This window comes from Rhagoletis pomonella, unplaced genomic scaffold (genome assembly GCF_013731165.1).
Source record: "Rhagoletis pomonella isolate Grant_MI unplaced genomic scaffold, Rhpom_1.0 Rhpom_scaffold_00011, whole genome shotgun sequence".
NCBI lineage: Eukaryota > Metazoa > Arthropoda > Insecta > Diptera > Tephritidae > Rhagoletis > Rhagoletis pomonella.
Window position 1 is genome coordinate 11,515,796 of NW_023458565.1, and position 27,938 is coordinate 11,543,733.

Consider the following 27,938-nt stretch of genomic DNA (forward strand, 5'->3'; position numbering starts at 1 on the left):
CCTTTTTAAGAACTTTGGAACTATTGAAAAGCTACACAGAGCATTTTTTATTTTTACAATTATTTTTATTTTATTTCTAACGAATAAACTTTTGAAAAATTAAAATTTCGTCTCTTTTTATAATTTTTTTATTTTCAATGAAAAACGTTTTCGACTTTTCTGAAAAAAACTTAATTTCGACATAATATTGCAGAACTTTTCTTCCTTTTCAGGAACTATAGAACTATTTAAAAGCTAATCTGAATGTCATGTATTGTTATTGTTTTCAACTACGAAAGTTTCTATTATATCTACGGTGACCATATGTTATGGCTGCCGAATATGGGACAAAAAATCATGCTTACCATTTTTTATTGATACAGATATAAGGTATATCCGTGGTATTCTTCTTCAAACATGTAGATTTCTACTGAATGAAAAATTCATTGTACTTGCCAATGAAAAATGGCAAGTGGAACAAACCTGTCATATTGCTTGAACACACTATCCAATAGGCCCTAGGGTTGTGTTTAGCTTTTCGAAAATGACCACGTGTTGATTTTCTTCAAACATTCGTAATGTTTTTCGAGCAATTTTTTTTTTATTTGTTATTTTTATATAAAAATATCGTCTAAGCTTTAATCAAAACCGTGTAAATCACAGTTTCAAACTTTATACAAAATTAAGGAAAATTCAACTAATTTTCGTCAAAATTTCAACAATTTTTCTGAATATTTATAAAATTTCAGTCTAACGAAGTGCAAGTTTCAAACGGCTAAAAAATTGCGTTGATTTTTGAGAATTTTTGTTTTTTTTTTGTGACGGATTTTTGCACTTTTTTCATATAAGTATAAATTTCTTATGAAATAAAACGCGGGAGACCGTCAGTAACAAAATTTCAAAATATCACCGAAAGGTTTTGTAAATTGCGCTTTTTATATTAAAAAACCCGAAAAAGTAGCCTCCAAAAAAAAAATTCTCAAAAATCAACGTGATATTTTAGCCGTTTGAACCTTGCACTTCATTAGACTAAACTTGTATGGGCTATAAAACCGCATTCTCAAAAATATTCTAAATATTCAGAATAAAAAGTTGAAATTTTGATGAAAATTTGTTGAATTTTCAAAAATTTTGTATAAAGTTTGAAACTGTTATTTACACGGTTTTGGCTAAAGCTTATTAACAAAAAAAAATTTGCTGGAAAAATATTACGAATATTAAAAAAAAACAAGTGGTCATTTGTTTGAGTCACTGTATGTACTCAATCTAGAATTATATTGAACCAGCCTGGCGGAACTTTATGTAAAAAAGAAAAATGCCGAAGCCCTCCACTGAAGTTTTATGTCTGTACAGTGAACACCAACCCATTGGCTCCCTATCTAAATAAATAAACAAATGAATTCTCATTTAAAATCTAAACTTTTATTTCCTCACTTAATTAACTAATGGTACTTATTTACATTTTGAATATCGTTTTTTTTATTTTTTTACAAAAATTTTATTTAAAAATGGCAAATTCCACACTAATTCATACAGACTATTTAGCAGATGAGCCATAAATTTAAAATATGTAATATTACACAAATATTGAATCACAGGCATATTATTAATTTTAACCATTCGACTTAGTTCATTAATTAAATAATATGCGCAGTCTTGGTTACTAACCATATGATTATTTAGCGACTTAAAAGACTTAGTTGCTTTATAAGTAAAAATATACATACATATGTATATCTATGTATAAACTATATGTCTTTAAAAACTATTCCGTAAGAGTTTTGTATTTATACGCTAATTTAGTAATCAATATTTTCCTAAATTAGACCAAATAATTGGTTGCTATGACAATTGACCGTAGATGGGTTCCGAATAGTAGAGTGTTGGCACACCCATACCCACCGTATAGGGCTCGGTGGGTGCGCGTGATGCTTGCAAGCTGCGCTTGGAGTGCTTTTTGTATCTGAAAAAAAACAATAAAAAAAAATGTTGAGTTAATTGTGTAATAAACTCAAAAAAAAAAACAAAAAAAAAAACAGTAAGCAAAATAAAATCAAATAAATTAAATTTACCTGGCTTAGGGCCTTAACGTTATTCTGTTTGTATTTTAGCAATAAAAAATTAAATGAAATAAAAAATATAGCGCTCTTTTTAAAATAATAAAAACGAAAAATGAAAAAAAAATATTTTAAAATAAAGTAAGTTCCTAAAAATAAAATGAAACTTCGAAAATATATATTTTTTAAAAGATATATGTCTAACTCTAAAATAAAAAGAAAATTTAATTAAAAAAAGAAAAAATGACTAAAATTTAAAATAAAAATTAGAAAAAAAACATAAAACAAATTCCATAAAATTAAACGATATTAAAGAAAAAATTCTTTTCAAAACAAAACAATAAAAAAAAATTTAGAAAGGTAATTAAAAAAAATATTTTTCTAAACATAAATTAAAAATATATATATATATTTCTTTTTAAAACAAAAAACCTAAGAATTTTATTAAAAAAGGAAAACATAAAAAACAAGTAATTTTTAAGCCGAAAACAAAACCGATTTCTATTCTCATATAAAATTTTAAGATTGTCGTTAATTTCTTTATGATCCAATGATCGGATTTAAATCAAAATTGATATGGAACCACCTGTGAGGTATCACCTTTCCTTTAAAAAAATACCTATAGAAATGGGTTAACGTGGTCCAAACTTATGCAATAACAAATATAAAAAATAAAAATTTAAAAAATTAAAAAAAAAACATTTCGATGAATTGATAACCTTCTCCTTCTAGTGAAGTCGGTTAATAAAATAAGTTTCTAAAAATTAAATGAAATAAGAAAGCTATATATGTACAAATTTTTCTTTTAAAAATAATAAAATCTAAAAATTAAATCTACAAAAAGAAGAGCATTCGAACTTCGGATCTCTCGAATGACGCATCAGTGATATGCTTACTCGGCCATTTCGCCTGTTGGAGCACCGCGAGCAAGCTAAAGTGCCTTCTGTCAATTGAGCTTTTCATCATTGCTCACTTGGAGATTTTATTTGTAAGACTTTCTTACCTACTGTTTTTCAATTCTATTACCAAAGACTTTCAAATAGCTTAGCCAGAATTACCTCATTAATCTTAACCATAATCTAAATCTTCATATTTATCTTCAGTCTTCATTTTTATCTTCATTTTCACTTTCATCGTCGTCTCTATCTCAAACTTTATTTTCATCTCTTAGCTTCATCTTCTTCATAACATATCCACCTTCATCTTCATCTTCCACCTAATCTCAAACATAATCTTTGTCTGTATATTTATATTTGTCTTTGACTAAGAATTTGCCTTTGTCCTTATCCCTGTCGTTTACATTATCTTTCTCTTTGTCTATATCCTTGACTTTGCATTTGTCTTTCCCCTCCCTTCCCTCCTATCATGAATACAATTTCCCTGAGAATTTTTTTTTTGATTAAATGTCGGAGTTGAGCTGTCAAAAAAGTGTCAAACAGCTTTTTCGAAGTTCGAATTTCCTCCTCCCAAATTTTCGGGTAAAATGCTACTCCCTGGGAGTTAATTATTGGCGGTTTTCTTTCTCGTGAGAAACAAATTCCCGGAGAACAAACTCCCCGGGAGTATTAAGAACTGGGTAGATAATAAACTGAACAACAGTAAAGATTTTCTTCTTCTTCTCTCCCCAACTTACTTCTTCTTCAGACAGCATGCGGTACACGCCGCCACAATGGCTGCCAGCCCTATGAACGCCGCCAATATGACCAGCCAAGTGCCGGCTGAGGTCATCAAGCTCGCCGCCGCTGGTAATTTTCGCACCGAACACAATTCCACCTCACTCACGCCATACTCCACATACACATCGAACAATTCCTGCTTCATTTGCTCGGAATGCATTAGTTTTTGCATTTCTTGCAAAGATATCGCCGCGCCATTCTTGAACATCTGGAAGCACGAGCTAGTCGCTGTAAAGTCCAGCGTGTAGTCGGCCCGTGTCAACACTTGCGTATCGAGTATGTGCAGCTCCAAGCCGAGCGGCTTCAATTTCTGCTGCAGCTTCTCTTGGAATGGTCTTATGATGCCTTGTATTTCGCCTGGTGGACGTGCAAAAACAAATTTCAACAAAGATTTATCGCGTATCACGAAAATCTTCAAATTATCGAATGTGTGACGTTTCACACGCTCCGAATTGTTGGCGCGTATACGCATTTGGAAATACCCATCAACATAGTCGGCAAAAGAGCCGCCGGTACGCAGCTCGCCCGTACGATTATTGAGTGTAAAGAGATTCTTCAGCGGTCTAGAGTCGATTTTACGCGTGCGCTTGTAGAATTGTGGCACAAAGGTCACATTGTCAATGCTGTAAATTATAGGCGGCGCTTCGGCATCGCGATCGCTCGCTTGCACCGTTGTTATAACGGTGTCGATAGGCACATTTATGCGTATACCAATTGAGGCATCCTTATGTCGAAATTGTGGCAAATTATCGTCTATGTCGATCAGCTTGATCGTTACTTGCATGAGCGAGAGATCGTTATGTTCGTATTCGTCACCCAGATAGGCAAAATTGGGTTCGCCATGCTTCAAGCATTTCAGCGTTAAAGTGTATGAGTCCACGGATTCCCTATCGATGGGTTTCGTGGTCTTAATTATAGCCAAATTCTCGCTGTTGCGTTCGATAGTGAATACATTCTCGTTATTGCCTTCGATTATCGCATAATCGATGAGTGCGTTTTCGCCCAAATCTTCATCGATGGCGGTTAGATTGCCTACAATAGTGCCCTCGGGTTCCTCTTCCAGTAAGTTGAAGACCAACGGCGCCGAGTCCTGCGATAAAAGAAATATAATTTCAATTTTGTAAATCTTTTCAACATTTCTCTAAATGGAAGCCTTACAATTTCGCGCGCAAAATGTGGCGCGTGATCGTCTACATCCAACACCGTTATTTGTAGTATGCGCGTGACTGACTGTCGCGGCTGTCCATCATCTGACACTTCCAAAATTATAGTATACATATCTTTCATCTCGCGATCCAAAGACTGCAGCGTCGTTATAAGCCCTGTTTTCTCATCAATCGTAAATAGCTCGGCGTCTGTCGTGTCCTGCAAAATTTTATAGGAAAGCATGCCCGAAGGTGTATTTGGATTGTCGGGATCGCTGGCTACAACTTGAAATACGGGCGTTCTGATCGGTGAGTTCTAAAAGTGGAAAGGAAAAAGATTTAGCTTTAGCATTTTCTATTTCATACAGGGTTAGTTTTCTTACCTCCGTTACATTGGCCATTTGTCCCACCTTTGGCGCCACAAAGTATGGTATGCCATCATTTGCGCTCACATCGCCTATATAGACAATGACTGACACATCTGAGGAAAATGACATCTGCTTTGGCACTTGATTACCATTGTCTTGTGCTCTTATTACCAACTCATATGGCTGCGATCGTCCCTTACCAGTCAACTCACGTTTGGTCTTCACCTCTCCACTCACAGCATCGATTTTGAATAAACCATTTGCATCACCCTCTTCCACCAATTCATAACGCACTTCGCCTCCGGGGCCATCGTCTGGATCGTTGGCGTATACTTTCAGCACAAATGCGTCAGTGGGCGCATTTTCTGGTATCACCCCAGTATAGTTGTGCTGCGTGAACTCTGGCGCATTGTCGTTGACATCCAGCACGTCTATCGCCAATTCAACGGTACTTTGTTTGGCGTCTGTCGGTCGGCCAGGCGAATCTTCGGCTCGCACTTGTAGGCGTATGTGCGGCGTGCGCTCACGATCGACAGTTTGATTTGCCCCTACCACCACTTCGCCGGTGGTGCTGTTGATCTCAAAGAGCTCTGCATACTCGCCTTGCAGCGTATAGACGATCTTATGATAGCCGAGTCGTTCATCGCGCTCAGTGAGCGCTGCATCTTTGTCGTGTGCCTTGACGTGTGCGACTTTCTCCGGATGCATTCTATTTTCTATGATCGTGGCTTTATATGCGGGAGCTTCGAAAGTGGGACTATTGTCGTTTACGTTCTCTACGGTGATATTAACCCTGGTAATAGTTGTACGTTGACCGTCAGCCGAAGTGGCTTTCACTTGAAAATCGAACTCAGTTTTACCCGCTTCGAGCGCTTCATAGTCCAAACGCTTCTTGAGTATGATTTCACCTGTGTGTTCGTTGATTTGAAAATATTCCAGTTCAGCTGGCTCGACAAGCTGGAAACTTGTGATTGCCGTCTGCGTAACTGGATCCTCAGCTTGTAGTATAAAGAGCGCGCTATCGATCGGCATTTCCTCCTTCACGATTATATGTATCACTGGTTTCGAGCTGGTCCAGCCTTTGTTTTTAAACACCGGATTTGTGTCTTTGAACGATTGCACGTATATTGTTATTTCAGTTGTATCGATCTGTCCTTCAGGATCCACCTCGGCATTGAGGTCACGCACCTGCACGGTGAATGTGATAACAGCGGCAACATCGTGTCGCAAAGTGCTATTCACAAATATTTCACCGCTGCCACTATCGATGCGGAAAGCTTCCTCCGGTTTGTAGCTGCTGCGATTCGCTATGCTGACGCCAGCTTTTGTAGTCGCTTTCACCATACCAGTGATGCTGTATTCCAGTTTGGAGTAGAGATCCTTGTCTATGGCTCGCACTTTGAGTACACTCTCACCCACTTCGGTGCGTTCAGAGACATAGCCCGCATAGCTGGGATGCTCGAACTTGGGCTTCTCGTCGTTTATGTCTTTGACATTTACGTAGACCGTGGTGGTGGCGGTTTCTGGTATGGGCGTGCCAGCATCCACAGCATTCACAGTGATCTCAAAACTGTCCATGTTGGCATCGCGATCGATGTGCGCGTGAGGTGAAACTGTGATGAGACCGGAGCTGGAAGAAAGTAGGTGACAAAATATTTTTTTTTTCTATATTTTTCTGTAGTCTAAATAGGACTATGTATATAGTAAATTAATTAAAGTTTTATAAAAGTTATTTTAAAACAGAAAAAAAATTCTCGTCGGGTTCAAATGAATTACTCTAGACAGCTATCATATCGGCCCATTGACTACGTTATTTAAGGAGTAATTTAATATAAGTAAAAAAATAACTGTTAAATAGCGATTTTTTAATAAAAGTTGTAACTATTACGGTCCCTGATTCCAGTACAACTATTTAAAAATAAATTTTTTTTTTATTACCCCATGTAGGCGTCATCGAAAAATGTAAAAAGGCTGCAACAAGATTGGGGAAAACTTTGTTTTTTTTCGTAATTGCCTTTCAAAAATACTTTGGACTCAGAGATATACGGCAACCTTTTTTTCGTTGGCTCGTAAAGTGGTACTAAGTCAATCAATTTGGAGCTAGAAGTTGAAGTTTACTAAACATAGAGCTAAATAATCGCGAGAGCCAATTTAAAAATGACAAGAAGTTTTTTTTAACCTATGCTTTTTTTTTGACCGACTTATGGTCACTAGGTTCCAACGAAAGATCAAATCGATTTCACTTACATTTCATCGATTTCGAAATTATCATTTGCGCCCACAATACGATAGCGAAGTAGTTCATCGAGACCATCTGGATCATGTGCGGAAACAGTGGTAATATTATAACCTGCTGGAGCATTTTCTGGTATTGAAACACGATAACTGGGTGGACCAAGTACCGGCACATTTTCGACATTCTGAAAGTGGCCCTTGAATATTGGACGTTGATTACCGCTAATGCCAACGCGTATTAAGACGCGTGTCGTGTTGGTTAACGGTGGGATGCCTGCAAATAAGAACACAGTGTTATGCCCTTTTCTGTTTTGTTTTGTTGTTGAAATTTTCAAAACTTACCAAAATCGGTCGCTGAGATTACCAACTCATATTCACCACGCTCGGTGTCCATTGATTTAGCCACCTTATGCAAGGTGATTTCACCGGTACGTTCATCAATCTGAAATACATTTCCCGAAATGCTATTCTCCGAAACAATTGCATATTTAACGCGCCCACCACCCTGTGTCTGTCCATCGTAATCATGTGCGCGTATGAAAAATTGTGGTTCAAAGCTTGCGGTACCTTCGCGTATAATACGCGTATACTCGTCGCTCTCGAACACCGGATAATTGTCATTGACATCCAAGACATCTACGTAGAGTATGGCATTCGACTCGAGGCCGCCACCATCTTTGGCCACAATAGTCAAGCTATAACTGTTTTGCTTCTCATAATCCAATGGCTTTTGCACATGAAAACCGCCTGTGTCGCGGTTCACATAGAAGTAGTCAGAGCCGAAGCCTTTGAGCAGATATGAAATTCTACCAAATTCATTTGCGTCTTTATCTGTAGCTTTGAATGCACCGAACTCTTCGTTGATTGCCGCATTTTCCGGCACTACAAAGCGATAAGTGTTCTGCTCGAAAACGGGTGCATTGTCATTGATGTCTTGCAGATTAACTTGTACACTTGCTTTCGACTTTTCTGCACCACTAACCGAGGCTACCAGCTCGAACTCGAAGTGACGCAAATCTGCGTCGTCTACGTCGTAATCCAGTTTTGTGGAATTGAGTATGCGCACAACCACAGGCGTGCGTCCTTGTGCCTCTGTGGGTGTAACCGCAAAAATGCCTTTCGAATTCTTTACGTCGCGTAACGCCAACTCGTAACGGCTATTCTCGCCCATGTCACGATCGTCCACAAATACCGACAAACCTGGCAATGCCATGCCCTGCCCCAAATTCTCTGGTATCGAAATGTTAAAGAAGTCTTCGTTGAATTCTGGTACATGATCGTCGACGTCGGTGACCACGATTGTGACACGCGTGGTTGAGTAATCTGCTTGTGGCTGCCCATTGACTAGCTCAGTAGCGCGCACGGTAAACACATACACGCCACCGTTTTGTAATATCTCCGGGTTCTCACGATCCAATGGCACCTCTGTCGTTTTCAGCACTGCTGTGCCTTCTTTCGGTGCGCCAAAAGGCTCCAACTCAAAATGTTCGAAAATCTCATCGTCAAGCGACAGCGCAATATCACGCGGTATGCCCACATCCCCATCTACTGCCTTAATGGTCAAAACACTCACGCCGGCAGCTGTATTTTCCGCTAGCGTTGCGGAGTATGGCGCATTTGTGAAGATCGGCGGCTGATCTTGCACATCGATCACGTTGATCGATACGCTAGCGAACGAGGTTAATCGGTTCTCCAGAGCGCCATCGGAAGCAGCCACTGTCATGATGTACGATGGACGGCTTTCGTAATCGAGCGGCTTTTTTAGCGTAATGCGCGCAGTGTAATTGCCATCGGCAATGCGCACCGCACGCACATCAAACGTATCGCAGATGTCGTTCTCCTGCGGGGCAATGAAGTAAATGAATTAAATTTTTATTTTTGCTTTGGATACATTTATGTACGCAATTTCAACTACTTAGTTAGCCACTAACCTGCACACATCTGATGGTAAGCGCAGCATTGATGCCCTCATCACGATCGATCGCTATAATACGTGGCTTGATTTCCAATTCACCGCCCACCGCCAACGATTCGCTAACACTTGCCGAGTAGGGACGCCCAATGAAGGTCGGATGATTGTCATTGTAATCGCGTACTGGAATTTCGCGTCGCAGCGAAATTGTATTCGGTTCTGTGCCATAGATGCCTTCATCTGTTATGCTAATGATCACCTCAACTGTGTCTTGCGTTTCGCGATCAAGTTCTTGTCGCAGTCGCACAACGCCAGTTTCACGGTCAACTGAGAACACTGGCCCAGATATGCTGTACTTCAGGCGGCTGCCCTCTGGGTCGATGCCTAAAATAGAAAAAGGGGGAGATACAAAAACAATGAGTGGCTAATATGAGAATTAGGACAAAATGTACAGATTTGTTTCTTAGATAAATAGTTGCCATACGCTGTTGTTGTTTTGTGGTTCGAAGTGGTGGCGAGTGGCACTTTTAGCTATGCTGTTTGATACATACTCATGCTCATACCTACATATTATTCTTGTGGCGTGTACACTTTTTGCGCTCTGAGAACTTTTATTTGCTAAAAGCTTGTTTAATTAATATTAGGGTGTGCCACATTATATTGTTTACCGTAAAAAAAAGAAGTGTGAAGGAATGTAGCTCTATCTGGGGACTTGAGTCTAATCTGAGAACCGCGAGAATTCGAAGCATAGTGCCTTTCCCCAAGAATTGTAACTTAACGAAACTAAAAAAAGAATCCAAATAGGTGATTGGCTTAGTACTAAGTACTATCGACCAATCCTTCGTAGCGTCTCCGATGTATCCACAGATTCTATCGAGAACTCACTCAAGTTGATTGCTGATTTTCAAGTGTTTAATCCATTTCCAAGAGGATGAACCGAAGCTCATCACGTAATGTTACATTTTAAAAGCACTGATGCCCTGGTTTTTATAGATTTTCAATGAAGCTTTTAAGTAAAACGGCCTTAATCCAAAACTCAACATACATCACTTCAGTGTCTGCCGTAAAAGCTTAGACAGACGGCAGCGTTGATCCGGATTAACTCGGACTTAATCCGAACCAACTGCAGTTAATTCCCGAGTTGATCGAGTTGAGTTTAGTCAAACAGATGCAGCCCGTATGCAAACCATAAACACCACATAGCTTGTTAGAAAACCCCAGAGCTGTCGTTGCGAGGCTAGTTGCAGCTTATATTGGGCATGGGCCAGTTGTTAGCCACGCCAGAAAGCTGGACGTCGCCTACAATGAATTTTGTAAAGGCTGTAGAAACAAAAACGAAAAATAGGAGCCGTTTTGCAGATGTTCAGCTTAAATGGGAAGCAGGACTTGGTCATGCCAGCAGTATTTTAGCTCACATCATAGCAAAATCTATCTGCCACTTTGGTTGGTTTTAACATAGCCATATGAGGTCTTTGGTAGAATAATAGCACACAGTTGCTACTTGCGCGTTAAGCTTTTGCCGTTATCTAACCTAAGCGAGCCATGAGAAAATCGTAAGTAAAGTTTATTGAAAGCTCCAGCCAAAGCAAAAGAACTTTAATCTAGTTCAGTAAAGATAAATAGTTATACTGGACGAGTATTGCATGGTTGCGACTTGCGGCATGGATTCGAATCATACAATAACCAGTTTGAGCTGGCACTACCAGACCGTTCTCGAACATATCCAAACATCCTGACTGCCGCTTCGCTACCAAAATAATTGTAAACGTCCTTAACAGCTGTTATATTTCTAAGCATCCAATCCGCTATTCCCTTTATGTCGAAAACGCTGCAGCTCTCTCGCAGTCATAATTTTCGTTCGATAGAGTGTAACTCGCGGCGGATATGAGTGGTAAATGAGTGTCTCATGACCCAGTGGTGAAAAGAATTTTCGTACAAGATAGACAAAATATTTCATCTACCTTCCACAAAGTGGGCATATTCGAAGTCCTATGGGATGCTTAACTTATTAGTATTGCATTCATCTTTGTAAACTATCCTGAATGAGGTATGATATTTGGCCTTAATAGAGTGACCTGTGTTTTTATATGGGCTCTTAATAGTATTGGTTTTCATTAGAAGATTTTTAAGAGTAGAGTTACATTCGTAGGTTTCTCACTACTGTTCGAGGTAGAACGATAAGTGGTAAACTCTTCATTTGGTATAAGTATGCATACATTAGGGTGGTACTTAAAATTATTAACATCTCTAATGGGGCACTCTCTATTATGTTCTACGTACAAACTAAAACCACGCACTAAAATTTCAAAATTTTAAGCAAATTTTTAGGGGTTTCTACCATGGTTTGAAAAAGTTTAATTTTTTAAATCCCTAAAATGTGGCAGAATTTTAACTGCTAAAAGTCATCGTATTGAAATTTATTCATGTAATCCAAATTTTTGTCGAATTTTCGCGATTTAAAAAAAATTTAATTATGCGAACCCTGTAGCGACCCCCCTAAAAGTTTGTTTAAAATTTTGAAATCTTCGTGGATGTCCTTATTTTATGCATAGAAAAAAGGGGAGCCCCATCATGTTGAGATTTTTAAGGGCCACCGTAGTATGTATGTAGTATATATTATAATAAGGTTCGATAGAATTAAATTCCTGAAACCAAACACCCTAATGTACATACATTCTGCTACCTCACTCCATATCTATGTGGCTTAAGCGTGCTACCTACTTTTGTTGACTATCTACTTTGCGGCAACGGCGATTTTCTTAATCGAGTGAAAAATGCTAATTTACTTCCCACAACCTTGTTCACAGTTTTGCTGGCCAGAAACTTGTTGATCTATTTAATCTTTTATTTTTTTTTTTTCTCCTCTGGCCTATTCTCTTGTCTTTGCCGCCATTTCTACACTTCGGCAATGCAAGCGGAACTACCGTGGAAATTGTGTTAGTACGGCAGTCAAAGTGTGACTGCCACCGTGGTTCCGCATAGATAAAAAGAGACAATTCATGATTGATAGCAACATCACACGAACGACCGCATGTTAGTAGATAAAAATATACATATACATGTAGGTTTGTATATAAGGTGTAGGAAAACGAACTGTTCAATATCGAAAGAGTTACTTCGGTGGGTAGAATCAGTCTCCACATTTGTATACTAAGCAACTGGATCCAAATGCCACAGAGTTCCATAGCATATTTTTACAAAGTTGCTTTCCTAATTTAGGACGGGGAATATATATATGTACACTCGCAATTTTATTGGTTACATATTTATGGCATCTTTTGATCAGTTTCGTAAGATTTATTTTTTGGCGGACTGGCTATTCCTTTACTCCAAAAGTAACTGTATGTAGTCGCGTTTCTCTACTGGGCATTATTGACATATTTGTCATTAAATTGGTGTGGGATCAGGCAATGAACTTTAGATTTGAAGGTGCCAGCATTTTTCCATATTCTTGCGTTTTAAGAGCAAAAGAGAAATTTAATTAAGTGTCGTCGTAATTGTATAGCATATTCATAATTGTGGTGCTAAATTGGATAAAATTTAAAGTACTTCGCCAGCTCTGCTCAAAAGTTAAGGACATACATTAGGATGACTCAGAACAAATATAATATTTTTTGTGATTTTTTTTTTTTTAAGTTACCAAACCGTGCGTATTTTCTTGCATAGCTGTGTCATAAAATAGCTGGAGTGTTTCATTTTTGTATGCAATTGAGAATGCAATTTTTGAAAAAAATTTCCATTTTTAAGGAGTTTTTTACTACAACAAATTTAACAATTTCTGTTGAAAGTATGGAATTTTCCGCTTTATTAAAAATAAAAATAGATAATTTATCCCTGTCCGTTCGGGAGTCAAAACCAATCAAAAAGTAATAAGATTATTGCAATAATATGGAAATGAATATTAATTACTTGGTACTCTACCGAAGTACGTAACTATCTTCGTAATCTGAAAGAAAAGGTTTTAGTGTTTACCCGAACTTCTCCTCCGATTTGTGGTGTACGCTTTGACGTTATCAAACAAAGGCGCGGGACCTACAGTTTAACACCGACTCCGAAAAGCGATTGTCATGTTTATGAGACGCTGTTCTTCTCGGCAGAAATACACTCGGAGGTTTGCCATTGCCTGCCAAAGAGGGGCGAGCGCTGTTAGAAAAAACTTTTTTCTTTTGTTTTGGATGTTAGTCGGAAACTGGGCTCGGAATGGTAACCACCCTTCAGTGAGGCGTTTTTAAGTCTTTTTAATTGAAAAAATATAAACTTCACGAAAACCAGGTCGATCTAAGAAACAGGAAAAAGGAAATTTCCTTTTATTTTTTTACTTAAAATTACCAAACCAATCTGAAATATGACCAATCTTCATGTGGAGAAATTGTCTAGATGCTTTTAGCGGTTTTATCTTTTAAAGTACTAATCTGTGTTTAAAATAGTTATATTTTCGTAATCGCTGGAAAATTCTCCAACAGTTACATATATTCACTTTATCGAAGGCTTTCATGAAATTTTTGATTTTTGCAACGTTTGCAAAATCGCTCATATCACACCACATCTAGGTTTGGACCTACAGTGTTTGTGACATCCATCATCCGTTGTGATTTCTTTATTGAAGTACATACCAAAATCATTTCAATTAATAGGGTATTTGTTGATTTGTTCACTTCAACTTGAAACTTGAATCTTCCACTTTCATGGCAAGTAACACGTTTTGAGTATGTATGAATAAGTAACAGTACTTCGCCTGCTGAATAATGTCCAGATTATTCCAATATTGGCATATAGATTGTGGTAGATAACTAGTTATATTTATGTTAAGATGGACTTAAACCAAAAATAAAATATAAAAATATAACTAAAGCAAAGTGTAGCTAAAGAATATGTAACTTGTATATTTCAAACAAAGAGCATTTAGTATGTATGTATGTAATTGAAATTTGTTCAGATTTTTTTGTATAAAAATATACTCGTACATGAATACAAAGAAAAAAAACAGAAAAAGCCGCCAGATCATGAATCATTTTTCCTCTGTGCAACAAAAGCATGTTCCATTTAGTTGTTTTTTTTTTTTCATTACTTATTGTAGCAACACAAACAACAACAAAGCATAATAATCATAGCAAAAACTGGTACAGCGATCAAGCTGTGACTTCAATTGCTAGTTGAGGCTGTCAAACCATGAACCAAACCTTAAAAACCCAACAAATGCGAGTGCGCTGGCACATTATCAACCATGCTGATGATGAAGTATGGCAGCAAAAGCTCCCTTCTCTGTCATTGGAGCGAGGGCTGCTGTTGTTGGTCATCGGGCAGGAGGTGTTGCGCATGCGCGCAGTACAAGCAAGTAAATACAAGGAAAGAAGAAAAAGTACTCGCACCTATAGATGTGTGGAGGTGTAATTATTGTTCGCAAACTTTCAAGCCACAGCCACAGCCACAGCTACAGCACACACGAGACAAGCCGATGACCAGTTTAAATACTTCTACCTTTGCGGTTAAGAGAAATTAACAAATAAATAATAAAAAGCAACAACAAAAACTACTTACATATAAAAACTAAAAAAAAGAGCGCTCTGCAGAATGAAAAAGCAAAATAAGTTGGTACGCGTTTCACACATTTTTGTGCTTGTGGCTTTTCCCTCTCGCATAGCCAGCTGCTCTGGCCAAATATTTATTTTACAAAAGTGGTTATCTCGTGTACATTTTGCCGGTTTTGGTATTGATGACACAAAGTAGCAAGAAAGGCAAGAAACGCAATGGTTTTTTTTTTTGTTTGTTGTCATCTATCTGTTGTCTGTCAATGTTGTTAAGCCGGCTGACTATTTCGCGCACCTTCCTACTTATGGGCATAGGTTTATATGTCCATACATATGTGGGTACATTACAATAATTTTTTTTTTTTCTTTTTTTTAATGTACACAAGTATGTATTATTTCGCATTTCTGTCGGAACAAGTTTATCCAAGTTTGTTTTTTCTAACAGCTAAGCTCTTAGTTGCCATCGGCATCCACGCCAGCACCCCAGCCTAGTAGAGAAGCAACTTTCTAATTTTTTTTTTTACACACTCCGCAATCATCTTCCTTGTTATAAGATAAACATTAATTTATGATCAGTTAAATTGTTTAATTAATATACATTTGTATGTGAGATTATTTATTGAAGCGCATCTAAATGGAAGTGAAATTAATTATGTGGTTTCCCAATTAATTTTTCACTTCAAAGAAAATCTTTAAAAGTCATATTCCGCCTCCTAAACATAGTACACTCCCTTTGTCTTAAAATTTTCGGGTGTTAATTTCAGTTTAAAACAGCTTATTGACAAGTCTAATACTCAAGTTATGTCTTCATAGCCTACCTCTTCTCTAACTTTAGTTTTAATTTGTCTATATTTTCCAGTTTATGTTATCTTTGTTTTTTTGTTATACCTAATCTGCTCGTGCGTAGCCCACAAGCTAATATGTTGGTAAGAATTTTGATTTCACGCTTAGCGAAGCGTAATATGTTTATACGTAGTACATAGTAAACTTGCAATTTACTTAATTTCCACCTCCATTTACAGCTTTCTGGTGCTCTACTACTACTCATATGAATATGAAATTACTTTAAAAACATTTTTTTTTTAATAATTTACACTGAAAGAAATTTAGTCGAATTTTCGATTATATTTAGTGAAGTCAAACTTTCATAACTCGAATTTTTCAGAACTCAAAGTTTCCATAAGTCGAACTTTTTCTAGCGATTATGTTGACTGGAGTTATGAAAGTTTTACTGTGAACAATTTTACAACAATTTAGTCAATGGTGCACAGTGAGACATCCCGCGGAAGAAAATTTCTATAGAATCACCGCTGGGAAAAGAGAAATTATAATCCCGTCAGAATGGGTACTTGTACGAGAATATCGGAAAAGTACGCGAAGGAAGTGCCGTACGTAACGCAGAGATGCGCGGGAATGAAGTTGTTGTGTCTGCACACAAAAATCAGCTGTTCTTTATGGCTGTGTACTAGGAATATTAATCCCGAGATACCGACCTATAAGGACTGGCAAGTATTGAAAATGTCCCTTTAAAATTTTATCCTTGATATTTCGCAATATTTGTTTTTGAAAAATTATATGTTAAGAACTTATATAAACTCGATAACATCCTCAAATTTCGCCCTTCTAACTTCATCAGCTTAAAAAATTTTACCTATTTGTCCTTGTGAATCTAAAAAACAAATTTTTTTTAAATTCTTAATAAATTTGCCATTGCATTTGGTATCCATATTTCTATTCTACATTGCATTGAATTTTTTTAAATAATTTTTGGAATTAATCATATCTCTGAAATTACAAAGTTCTTTAAAATAAATCCTGACGTTATAGAGAAAAAATAAAGACACCCCTTTAAATAAAAAAGTAGGTTTCAAACCCATTTGTTTATTATTTGTTTTATGGTAGGAGAGCTTCTTAAACAATATAAAAGCCATTTTTCCGATTCACACTCCACTCAAGTGTCAGTTTCATCCTTGAGCGGAACATATGCACAGTACTCATTCTGGCGGGGCCATTACTCCGCACGTGTTTATATAAAATTTAGAGAAAACTTGAACAATGAGCATTGGTCGTTTGATAAACGAAAAGAAAAAACGCCGTATACCAAGCACGAAGTTTCACAGTCAGCAGATGTGAGGCCCGCAGAGCTAGATACTCCGTGCTGTTAAAGAAAGCTAATCCCAGGTGTATAGCCCGCAGCCTTGTGAAAACAGTATAAGACGAAATGTTGAGATGCTTCGTCCTCGAAACAGCTGGTATAAGGAGGATCCTGTGTGATATTTAATCTCAACGCGTGCAGTCTAATTAGATAGTGCCCGCCAATACACCCACCAAGATTGATGATTGTGGATTTTATAGTGTAATTAGATTACTCCTTCGCCTTGTCCTCCCCATTTGACCCTTCGGAAAGCATCGACCCATCCATGTAGACGTTCACAGGTTCCTATTTCCAATCACTGCTTCCTGCTCATAATCTAGCTTGTTATCATGTATAAAGTCGAAGCCTACAATAACTGGCCGCATCTCTTATCGGTTGTCCGCTGCATCAGCAGAAAATCACTAATGTCTTCTTTATACTCTTTCTTATTTATCCCTAACTAAATGTGCACAGACAAGCTCCGGGCAGATTCTTCATTCCAGCTGATTTACGACCACAATCCAATCAATCACTGCTATAGATTTTATAGGGACGCACGTTGAGTGAAAGCTCCCTCTGGCCGTTGCTGTATGTTGGGATGAGGCTCAGAGAGAGCTTTTACTCTACGTGCACACCTATTAAACCTATAAAAAGCTTTAAAGAGTACTATCCGCGAGCGTTGCTTATAGCAACACTGATTTACAGAAATTTAGGTAAAGCTGTGCACACGGAAAGGTTATACATATCCCCGAATTTATACATATTTGTATGGCCATCAGGGTAATACACTAACATCCAAACCCTAACTCTCGGGCAAGCTTTTATAGCTTTCAGCAGATTATTTATCGTACAGAGTAAATGCTCACTATTTTCGTCACTGAGTTATATCAGTGTTAGACAGAGAGAGATTTTACACAGTTTCAGAAACGGCCAAAAACAGATCTTAGCTTTTTTAAGGTTTCTATATATTTTCAGCTTTTGTACATTTAACGGCCACCGCAGTGCCAATATAGCTCGCACATCGAAATGGTAAAATATGTCAAACTTTCCAATGGATATGTCAGATGGCTTCTGACAAAGAGATGCCTTAGGCTAGAAATATAAATAGTAACCATCGTAGTTGTTGTATTTCAGTGGTAAAATTTAGTCAATTTAGTTATTGGTACAATGAAAATATTATTTCACACAGTGTACAAATATGCATATTAGAGCTCCAATTTTTCTTTGAAGCTTACATGCATACTTATTTTTATATGCTTCTATTATAAATGTTTTTGTTTGTTTTCATCCTTTTTCATAATACGCGTTAAATTTATTTTCCACTCACTTAACACTAATTGGCGGCTTCTATTTACTAAAAGAAAGTGTGAGGCATAATAGTGAATAATCATCGTAACTTTTGCTTGTTTAGAAACTTTTCTGATTGAAATTTGATTTCAATGATTTTACTACTGAACTCCAATATATAAAAGTATATAGAATAAGAACTCAAACTATTCTATTTTCCAACGGAAATATAAAAATTACTATATTTTATCAATGGATTGAAAATAATCAGATTTTTGAGTATACATATATTGAAATCGGTCCAACTTACGTAAATACTAAAATCTTGCGAAATATTTTGGTCTTAATGTATAATAAATTGTATAACACGCAACTTTTTTTGATGAGGCAGCCTAATAAACATTTATATTGATTACTAGCGAATACCCGGCGTTGCTGTTGTTGTAGCGGCTACAACAACCCTGCCCCTCAACTCACAATCGTTGTCGTCAAGCTCAACCAACGGGAGATCCAACAAGCGTGCAGCTTCCATAGGGTCTGTCCATAAGGACCGAGGCGTTAGTAGAGTGGAGTTCAGTGGGCATGCGAAGAGATGTTTCGAGTCGTGGGGTGTCTCTCCACATGCCGGATACTCACTGGACCAGTTCAACCTGTTGCAGTAACCAGATCGAAGTTGAGCTATTGTGGTCCGAGTCTCCCGAGGCAGACGAAGCTCCGTCTTGCCCACGTCAGGTGGTTGTGTGCCCAGAACGGCATTTACTGGTCTGGAGTCTACATAACTTGAGACTTCGTACGTTAGTTTGTATAAATGCCTTCTGACGTACTTTGGCGAGGTCTCCTCTGCAAGCAAGTGTCTGTTCGGGTGTCCACGTCTGTTGCTCTCTACTAACAATTGCTTGCAGAGCATTGTGTTATACTTCTTTATGAGAAACAATTGCACCTCATCATGCAAGTGATATTGTGGCGATATCAGAAGACTTCCGGTCCCTGTCCGGAGTGCCGTATTTTGGCTGGTCTGTAGCTTCATCCACAGCATCCTACTGGTCCCCGGCAACCACACAGGCACTGCATAGTTCAGAACCGGCGGGCCAATTGCCCGCAGACTGCCAAAGGTTACTCCAAGGATTTTTGGTCTATTCACCGTCGGGATTGGCTCGTCGACCTCCTTCGTCCTGGTGGTGAAAAGAGTTGCTGAGGATTTTGTGGGGGGAGGGTTAGGCTTCTTGCAGTGAAGAAGCGAGAAAGCTCGGAGAGAAAGTCGTTTACTTTCAGGCTTCACTTAAAAGTGTTTCTGTGTTGTTACTTCCTCCCAAAACTCTTAGGGTCTCATGCATAGAAATTAATAAATTAATTATATTTAGTGTTAGTTAATAGATTTTCGAAGATACTTAGTAAGTAGGTAAAGTATCGTCTTCCTCACTTTAGTCGAGTCTACATACTGCGCACTTTTTTCAAAGATAAACTTATTCAATATCTACCTTTTCTTATCAATTTAAATAAATAAAAACTTTCAAATAGCTGGCAACCCGCTTCAAATATATTTTCAACAGTAAACTTTCTCAAACCTCTTCAGTTTAATACTCCATGTAAACTTTCATTTATATTATTAGTTTTACTAAATAAAAATTTTCAAACATGTGGCAACCCTCGTCAAATATATTTTTTGCAGTAAACTTCCTTAAACCTCTTTAGTTTGATAACCATATTGCAATATTTAATTTACATTGTCAGTTAAATTAAATTCAAAAATTTCCAAAAAGGTGGCAACCTTCAACAAAAATATTTTCGCCTTCTTAAACGTCTTTCTTTTGACATACAACATTGTAAGATTTGCTTTATCTTATAAATTTACTTAAACTGCAATTTTGCTACAGGTGGCAACTCTCTATTTTTTTTTCTATATTTTAATTTACACCTCCAGCAAAACATGGGTCGAAACTGCATTAAATTACATGCATTAGTTTTCGAGTAATGCGCGTACAAACATACAGACGGATAGACGGACAAAAATTCTAAAAATTGCTGATTTAAATTCTGTTGCTCTAATAAAAACCCCTATATTAATTTTTCTTTAATATCTATAATCTACAGACATCTGCCTGTTATAATTTTATTCTATGTATATGTAGGTATTATCGATGAAATCCAGCCTACATACAACTGCAAACAAGTTCACACAAGCGTAATTTATGCCTCGCACACACTCAGCTGTCGTCTAACACCAACGTTAGATAATAAACTGTCAATCTATTTGTTAATATTAAATATTACTGCATAATTACTTAATTTGCTGCTGCATGATAGAAGCTGTTGGTATTAACGACTCTTTTAAACACCTCATAATGCATTCACGGGCATTAAGATAATAGTGATTTCATAAAATAAATTCATATAAATATGTATGCACATATGTATAGATAATTATAATCAGCCATTTCCATCTACGTTTGATGCCACTAATAACAATAGTAGGCAACAACAAGACTCCACGCTTTCAAAGACATCATCAACCAAAGAAAAATTATCTCATAAAAATGTATGCCATAGTTTCAACTAAATAAAAATGTTGTACGCACATACATACATATGCACTGCTGTACACAAAAAAAAAAAACAAAAAAAACAAACAACAATGCGGCAGTAAAGTAAAACTTGACAACGTGACTTAATAAATACGGGTATGTAGACGACGACATGAATGATGGAGTGACGGAATGGTAGACTACTGACAGTACTAGTAAGTCAGATAAAAACTCAACGCCAATGGCGGTAATTTTCGTTGCTCTCGTTGTTTAATGTAAACCACAAATAATATATATATACTCGTACGCATGTGCAGTTGCAAATCAGATAACAAATCAAGCCAGAGCGCCCGCTCCAGCCGCAGCATGCGCCATCAACATCTTGTGCTACCTGAATTTGAAATGGAAAGTGGAAAAACTAAAAAAAAAAAACCCCCGATGGAAAACATAAGAAAAAATGCCAGTAAAAAATAGAGGCACAAAGAAGTGGTGCCCAAGACGGCAGTTAAAATGTGTGATGGAGTCACTAAGCCACACACACTCAAACAGAAACAGAAACAGAAAAACCGGCTGCAAAGGAAGTGTGTTGATGAATTAATTTGTGCCAACAGGTTGTTTTCCAAGGCGATGTGGTACCAGGCAAAAAATATAGTTACTCATAGCATAAACAAAAATAATAACGGCATAAAAAATTTTGAAGCCAAATATGTATGTAATTGGAACATGCAAGTACGAATTTTCCCAAGCTTTGAACACGGCATTTTTTTTTTATTTTTGTACATTAGTCTGCATCACCAAAAAAAGTTGCGGGTTTTCCGCCGGGATTACAAAACCTAGTATATTTTAAGACATCTACCAAAATATTTGGGAAAAATATAAAGATTTAAGTGAACTGGACCGATTTGAAAATACCTCTAATCATGGAGTTTTTTATGAATAAAAACAGTTTCTTAAAAATTTTTTACAACGAAATCCCCTCAGATGACAAAACAGTTTAAGCTTAAAAAATCTACATAAACTTATTAAGAAATTTTGTCAACGGTATTATAATAATAATATTTGTGTAAGAAAAACTTGAATAACTCAGCCAAAACCTAACAATTTAGACTTATGAGGTATCATTGGTAAGGTATTTTCAATGAATCCAAATGCAGTTATATACGGCTGAATGCTCGGCTTCGGCAAAAAAAAAACTACCGAAGTTTTTGCCGAAGCCGCAACTTTTTGCTATCTAGATTTATTTTTGAACATATATTATAATTTAAAGTTATACATTTATTGTCAATAATCTGTTTCAAAAAAATGTGGCATTGCAACTTTTTCCTAAAAACAGCTGTCAGCTGAGAACTTCGGAATTTATAAATAAAACGAGTTCTTAGAGGTGCTGATATTTTTTAACATTGGAATACTAGCTCCCTAGAGTTACTTAAAGCAGTTGCTGAAAATTATCTTTCTGCGCCACCCTCCAGCGGTCACAGAACAAACTCACTTGGCGAGAACGCCAACAAATTGTTGAATTTAAGTGACAACATCAGGGCAGCCGATGTGGCTGAGGTGCGTACTAAGGACCCGGTTCGTACCACTTTTAGCTTAGAAAAAAATATTTCTAACAGCAGTCGCTTCTCAGCATGCAAGGGAAAACATCTCCAAGGGTATTACTGCAATGGAAAACGGCGTAAAACTGTAGGTCCTTTCATCCGAAAAAATGGTGTTTGTCGTCTAAGAATAATAAAAATAAGTATGCCACTCAGTTTCTTTATCACAGATGCTTATTTTTAAAAAAGAATTATTAAAATCAGTTTAGTACTTTGAGAGCCAAAACGTGACAAACGTTATATATATAATATAATTAATTAATTAATCCATATAATCAATTTTATTTAATATTATAGTAAAGACCATATAAACAAATACATATGCTGCATAACCCTGACTTTGCACAGAGACTAAACTGCGACTACAATTATCTTAAGAATTTTTTTTTTTGTTAATACGCAAGAGAAAAATACGTTTCTACGTACTTTGTATTTTTTGTACACTTAAAAAGGCGAGATGGAGCTTATTCTTTGAAAAATCGATTTACTTAATTTTAAAGTAAGTCATCGGCTAGGGCTTCGGTAATCAGCCGAATATTAGATCAAAACCGTACGTTCGGTTTGGCTTCGACCGAAAAATCTACCTTCGGTCGGACTCTATATATATTCGAGTATGCTTATGCATGTATGCGTTTTCCATAAACCTTTTTATGTATGCACATGTGCAAGCTTACCACATTTTTTCTTTGCAATGCACCTTGCAATGCTGCGCTTGCATACCATAATCAACGGCAATAAAAATGCAATGCAACAGCTCTCATGTTACGCGTTTCTAATTTGGCAATTATGTGTGCACATATGTGCATATGTACTAGGGATATTGCGAATGTGGAATTTTAGACATCCGCGGATGCGAATGCGGATGCGGATGTCTAACAGCAAACATCCGCAGATGCGGATGCGAATGTCAAGAATTTTTAAGAAACAATAAGATAAGTAAATTAAGTTGTTTAGGCAAATAAAAAATGGAAAAGTTAGGAATTTTTAATAATGTTTATTTTATTTAGTACTTGAATTGCATCGGGGCTGAAAATATCGGATGTATCCTCCCGACTTTCATCTTCACTTGAAGAATCTAGCATAATGGTGAGATCGTTGTATAAACAGCGCTTACAAGCCAAAACAGTAGCTCGTTTCTGTAACAATTCTCTACCAAGGCGAATTGAGATATGAATTCGCCGCCCTGTTCTCTACTGCTAATGAGTAGTAGAGAATGACGTATATTCTCTACCAGTAGAGAAATAATCGGTAGAGAAGAGTTACGGAAACGAGCTACAGATGTGTCAGGTTTTTCTAAAGCTTTTTAAAAAGAATTCTTCATTCTCATTCCTTTGGCTGTTTCAGAACCTGTAACGTCATCAGCGTTTTTCGATTTAAGTTTTCGTAATTCATTTTTTAATACTTTTTTCTGAGACTGGTTTGAAAAATTTGTGCTTATAACGAGCTAAATAGGTGGATATGGAAAATAAATTATTATTTGCCAGGAATGAAAATTTTGAACAAAATTCTGTTTTCAAAGTCGTGGCCAGCCGAATCGGATTATTTTTTTAAAAAAGCACCCCGATTTTTTATGTGTGAGCATTTGAATTATTAGAATCGCGGATGATGAGGGCCTCAGATAGTAACGTAATTCTTACTTAATTAAAGGTCAGACCTATATAATTATTTGAGCATCGATTCTCTTTGTATCCAGACGTTGACCATTTCTGCTGGAAATCCCTCTTGAATGAGCTTACTCTTTGACTTTAAATAGCAAAACAGAAAAACAAATGACTATGTTCTCTTTGACGCACGACTGCCCATTGATAGCTCGGTTGTGTAGCTTAGGAAATAATATGCCTTAAGACATTTTTATCAAAGTTAGTTTTATCAAAGCTCTGCATTGATTATTGCGAATGCGAAAGCGAATGCGAATGTTAAAATTAATGCGGAAGCTCCGCGGTTGCGAATGCGAATGCGAATATTCGCAACAACCCTGATATGTACATATATATGAGTGTATGTATGTATGTACTTGTAAACTTCTGCATAACTATGCGCTTCTATGCAGAAAAGAAGTTTACGCAAATATACTACATATTTTGCATACCCCTTTCGCAATTTAGCCGCATTGCTAAAGCATTTTTTGCTACCGTCTTTTGTGTGTTGCACTTCGCTGTTGATTGTTGGTTTTAGTTGGCTTTGCGAAAATGCAAAATGTAATTAATCTGCTTATTAGACATGCATTTGTCATGCGCTCAATTGTTGTGCAATTTCCATTGCATGACACACTTTTTGGGTTACAAAAAGAGAAGAGGAGAAAACGTATGTATGTATGTCATATGTAGAGCAAACCACAAATTCTTAAGCGCCAGATTTTCTTTGTTGTCTTGGTAAACGTTTTGATTTGTATCCGCCACAAGGTATCGTTATCCGCTCCTAGTTGGGCAGGACGGTTGCAAAGAATACAATAAGCTGCCTCCTTTTCATTCCCTTTTCATGCTTCTGCAGCATTTGCGAAATTGTATTCCGAGCCTATGACAGAGAAGCCAAATGAGGTCGGCGTTAGTCCAACACAATTTTCGAGTTAATCGTGATGGAGCTTAAAGCTCTAATAGTAGCTTCGATTTTAGTGAAAATGAAAGTGCCTTTATCAATTCTATCGGGTTAGAGCACTGATGGGCACGGCCTTGCCCGCGGGCAAAGCTCTTTAAGCTTTCTATATATTTTCTATAGGCGGATGCAGATTAAAAGCTCTCTCTGCCCATCGCTGGTTTAGAGCTATTTATGGCCTCCATTATAGCTGAAATTTCGGAATTGAAGGAACTACAGTAGTCCGCTTGAAGTAATACGCTAATCTAAATCTTAATCTTAATCTTAAACTTACTCGTAATCTTAATACTAATATTAATCCCCTCCCTTCTCCTTCTGATGCTTTTTTCGTTTCACTGGAGTTTGGCATTAGAACCCAACAATTGTGTCGCTTTTTAGATACATCGATGTTTGCATTTACAGCCAACCGAGTGCAAAGAAGTTTCAGTTCAAAAAGAAGCGCCTGTCCAGCATAAAGTGTATTGATACGCCCCCTCCGTGTAGGCTTACCCAAGTTGACTTTGATTTGTAGTTATTAATTTTTTAAGTGCTTTTGGTCTTAAAGTGAAAAGATTGTGAGGTTTATATTTATCTTGAAGGTTGCATAAGGAAATCGATTAGCAACAAAAACTTACGGGGTGTGCATAGCGCAGTGGTTAGCGCTTCTGACGTTGCACATCAATGATGCATATTCGATCCCTGCTGAAAGTCTAGGAAAAAAAAGAAGTCTGATGAGGAGATCTCCAAAATAGCTACTATAACTTCTACCGCTTAAGCTTTGTTATTTTTTTTTTTTAATTTTTCCCAACAAACAAATCTTAGTACAAAGCTCAGTTACACTATTGAAACATTTATCTTTCATATTCAAATGTTCTAATTTTATAACAACCCACAAATTAAATAACAATTAGCTTTCACTGTCTGAACGAAAAAAAAATAAAAAATTGTGTGTGCCTGTGCTGTATGGGATCACATAAATCAGATGGATATCTTACCACCAGAGATGTGTTCTTGGTTATATGTATGTATGCTTTTCGAAGTGATGTACATTCATTTATATGTCTGTATGTAGTATGATTATGACGCAAGCTCACTGCTATTTTAAGTACTAACTCAACAACTTTGTTTTATTGACTAGTCTGCGTACTCACTTAAATATTTGAGTGTTGGCTAATAAACTGACTTACTCTCTGACACCGCTCCACTAAACTGTATTTTGTTTTAATAGTTTACTTACAACTTCTTAAAAACGCTTATGTATGTATGTATATTAGGGTGGAGCGGGAACAAAAATTCGAAAACCCAGTAGCGGGGAAGGGGGCGCTGCTTTTGGACGGCTATAGAATACCCCAAGTTTTTTTTTTACCGATTAATACTTTCTCGTCCTTTTTAATCAAATTTTGAGATTTTTGTAAATTCTAAACAAGTAACGTCATTTATCATTTTCTTTATATAAAAAAATTGTCGAGCATAATTTGTCTTGAACAAAATTCGTAACACCATGAACAAAAAAAAAATTTATAAATCAACAGTACTTTGTAGCACTTTATTATACTACATATAATGACCTAAAAAATTGCATATGTACTTATTTAGAATTTTCTCTAGAAAAGATTAGATTTTGATAAGTTATGTACCTGCTTGTTTGCAATTTGCAAAAATCTCAAAAAATCAATAAAAAAAAGGGAGGCAGAAAGTTTTAACCGATTTAAGAACAATTACGGGTTATCTTTTACAATCCAAAGGCAACGATTTCCCGTTGTTAGAATTTCGAAACGCAAAATTTGTTTGTTTCCGCTCCAGCCTAATGCACACACTGTGAGTGGTTAGTTTCTTTATTTATGCTTTTAGTACACTACATACATATGTACATATATCAAAATTATAAATGAATACTATTTTAAATGGCAGTAAGGATGATATTATGTGGTCAGCAGATACTTTGCCTCTCTCGTATCTCACTTATCCATGTACAGTGGTTGAACAAGTTATAGCCGCACCACATGTTGACAAGTTTTAAGATATTATTTTTTTGTTATTAAATTTTAGTTTTTTTTTTTATAAAAATATAGTTTACTAGCGTACCCGGTGAACTTCGTCCCGCCCAACATTTACACAATATTTTAACCAACTTCCTGTGGCACATTTATCTGCTGTGATTACGGTTTTTTGGGTCGTCAGAAGGCATATCTTCCATTGCCATTTTCGATATTCGACATTCACGGTTCTTCTTCTCACTGTACGATGCAGATAGGGATTCTGCACTCAAAGTTGTTGATTAACTTGGGCGCATTGCTGAGGATTTTGATGTGCACTGCTATTAGCCAATCTTTGTAAATTGCGGTTGCGTAAGCCAGTGTTTCATAGCCTTATCACGAGTTTCATTTTCCCCCAACCGGTTCACTTTTCACATTTGGCTTCCATCTATTTACTAAATAATTTAAATTTTCGGGCGAATTTTTTTTCGGGCGAAACTCAGGATAAAGCTGAACTCTGATCAGCGAATGACTTACGGACACTGAAAGTACAATGCCGATGGATTCAAACTATATTCGAAACAATCGATTCATATTCGCAAAATAAATGTACGCGTCAAATATTCTCATTCAGCCTTATCGTAGGCTTCACCCGAAATTTTTGTCATCCGCCCGTAGTGAGTACACGGAAACGAAAAGTGAAAAATGAGCCAGTTCGGGGAAAACGAAACTCATGACAAAGCGGATTTTATATTTTTAATCCGAATTCCATCATACAGTTACTCTAATCTAACCTAACTTAACCTACATAATTATGTAGAGTTGATACAATTTAAAAAAATAAACAAGATCGTGTACAAAATCTATGGAAAATCTATTTTCCGGCATTTTCCATTCAGAAAATGTTTTCAGTTTTCCTTGAGTAGAGAAAACCACAACAAAAATGACAGCTC

General features: G+C 36.8%; 1 protein-coding gene across 3 annotated transcripts in view; it reads right to left on the reverse strand.

Annotated features, from left to right (window-relative positions):
* Positions 1–1,393: 1,393 nt before the first annotated feature.
* The window catches only part of LOC118746614 (cadherin-23), a 43,824-nt gene continuing 17,279 nt past the window's right edge, over positions 1,394–27,938 (reverse strand). For all 3 annotated transcript variants that reach the window (XM_036480461.1, XM_036480463.1, XM_036480462.1), the window contains exons 3-9: positions 9,392–9,756; positions 7,803–9,300; positions 7,473–7,734; positions 5,241–6,855; positions 4,871–5,173; positions 3,670–4,802; positions 1,394–1,942 (exon numbers count right to left, since the gene is read on the reverse strand). In XM_036480461.1, the coding sequence (XP_036336354.1) occupies positions 1,822–1,942; positions 3,670–4,802; positions 4,871–5,173; positions 5,241–6,855; positions 7,473–7,734; positions 7,803–9,300; positions 9,392–9,756 (5,297 nt within the window). In that variant the 3' untranslated portion in view covers positions 1,394–1,821. The remainder of the gene's footprint in view (positions 1,943–3,669; positions 4,803–4,870; positions 5,174–5,240; positions 6,856–7,472; positions 7,735–7,802; positions 9,301–9,391; positions 9,757–27,938) is intronic.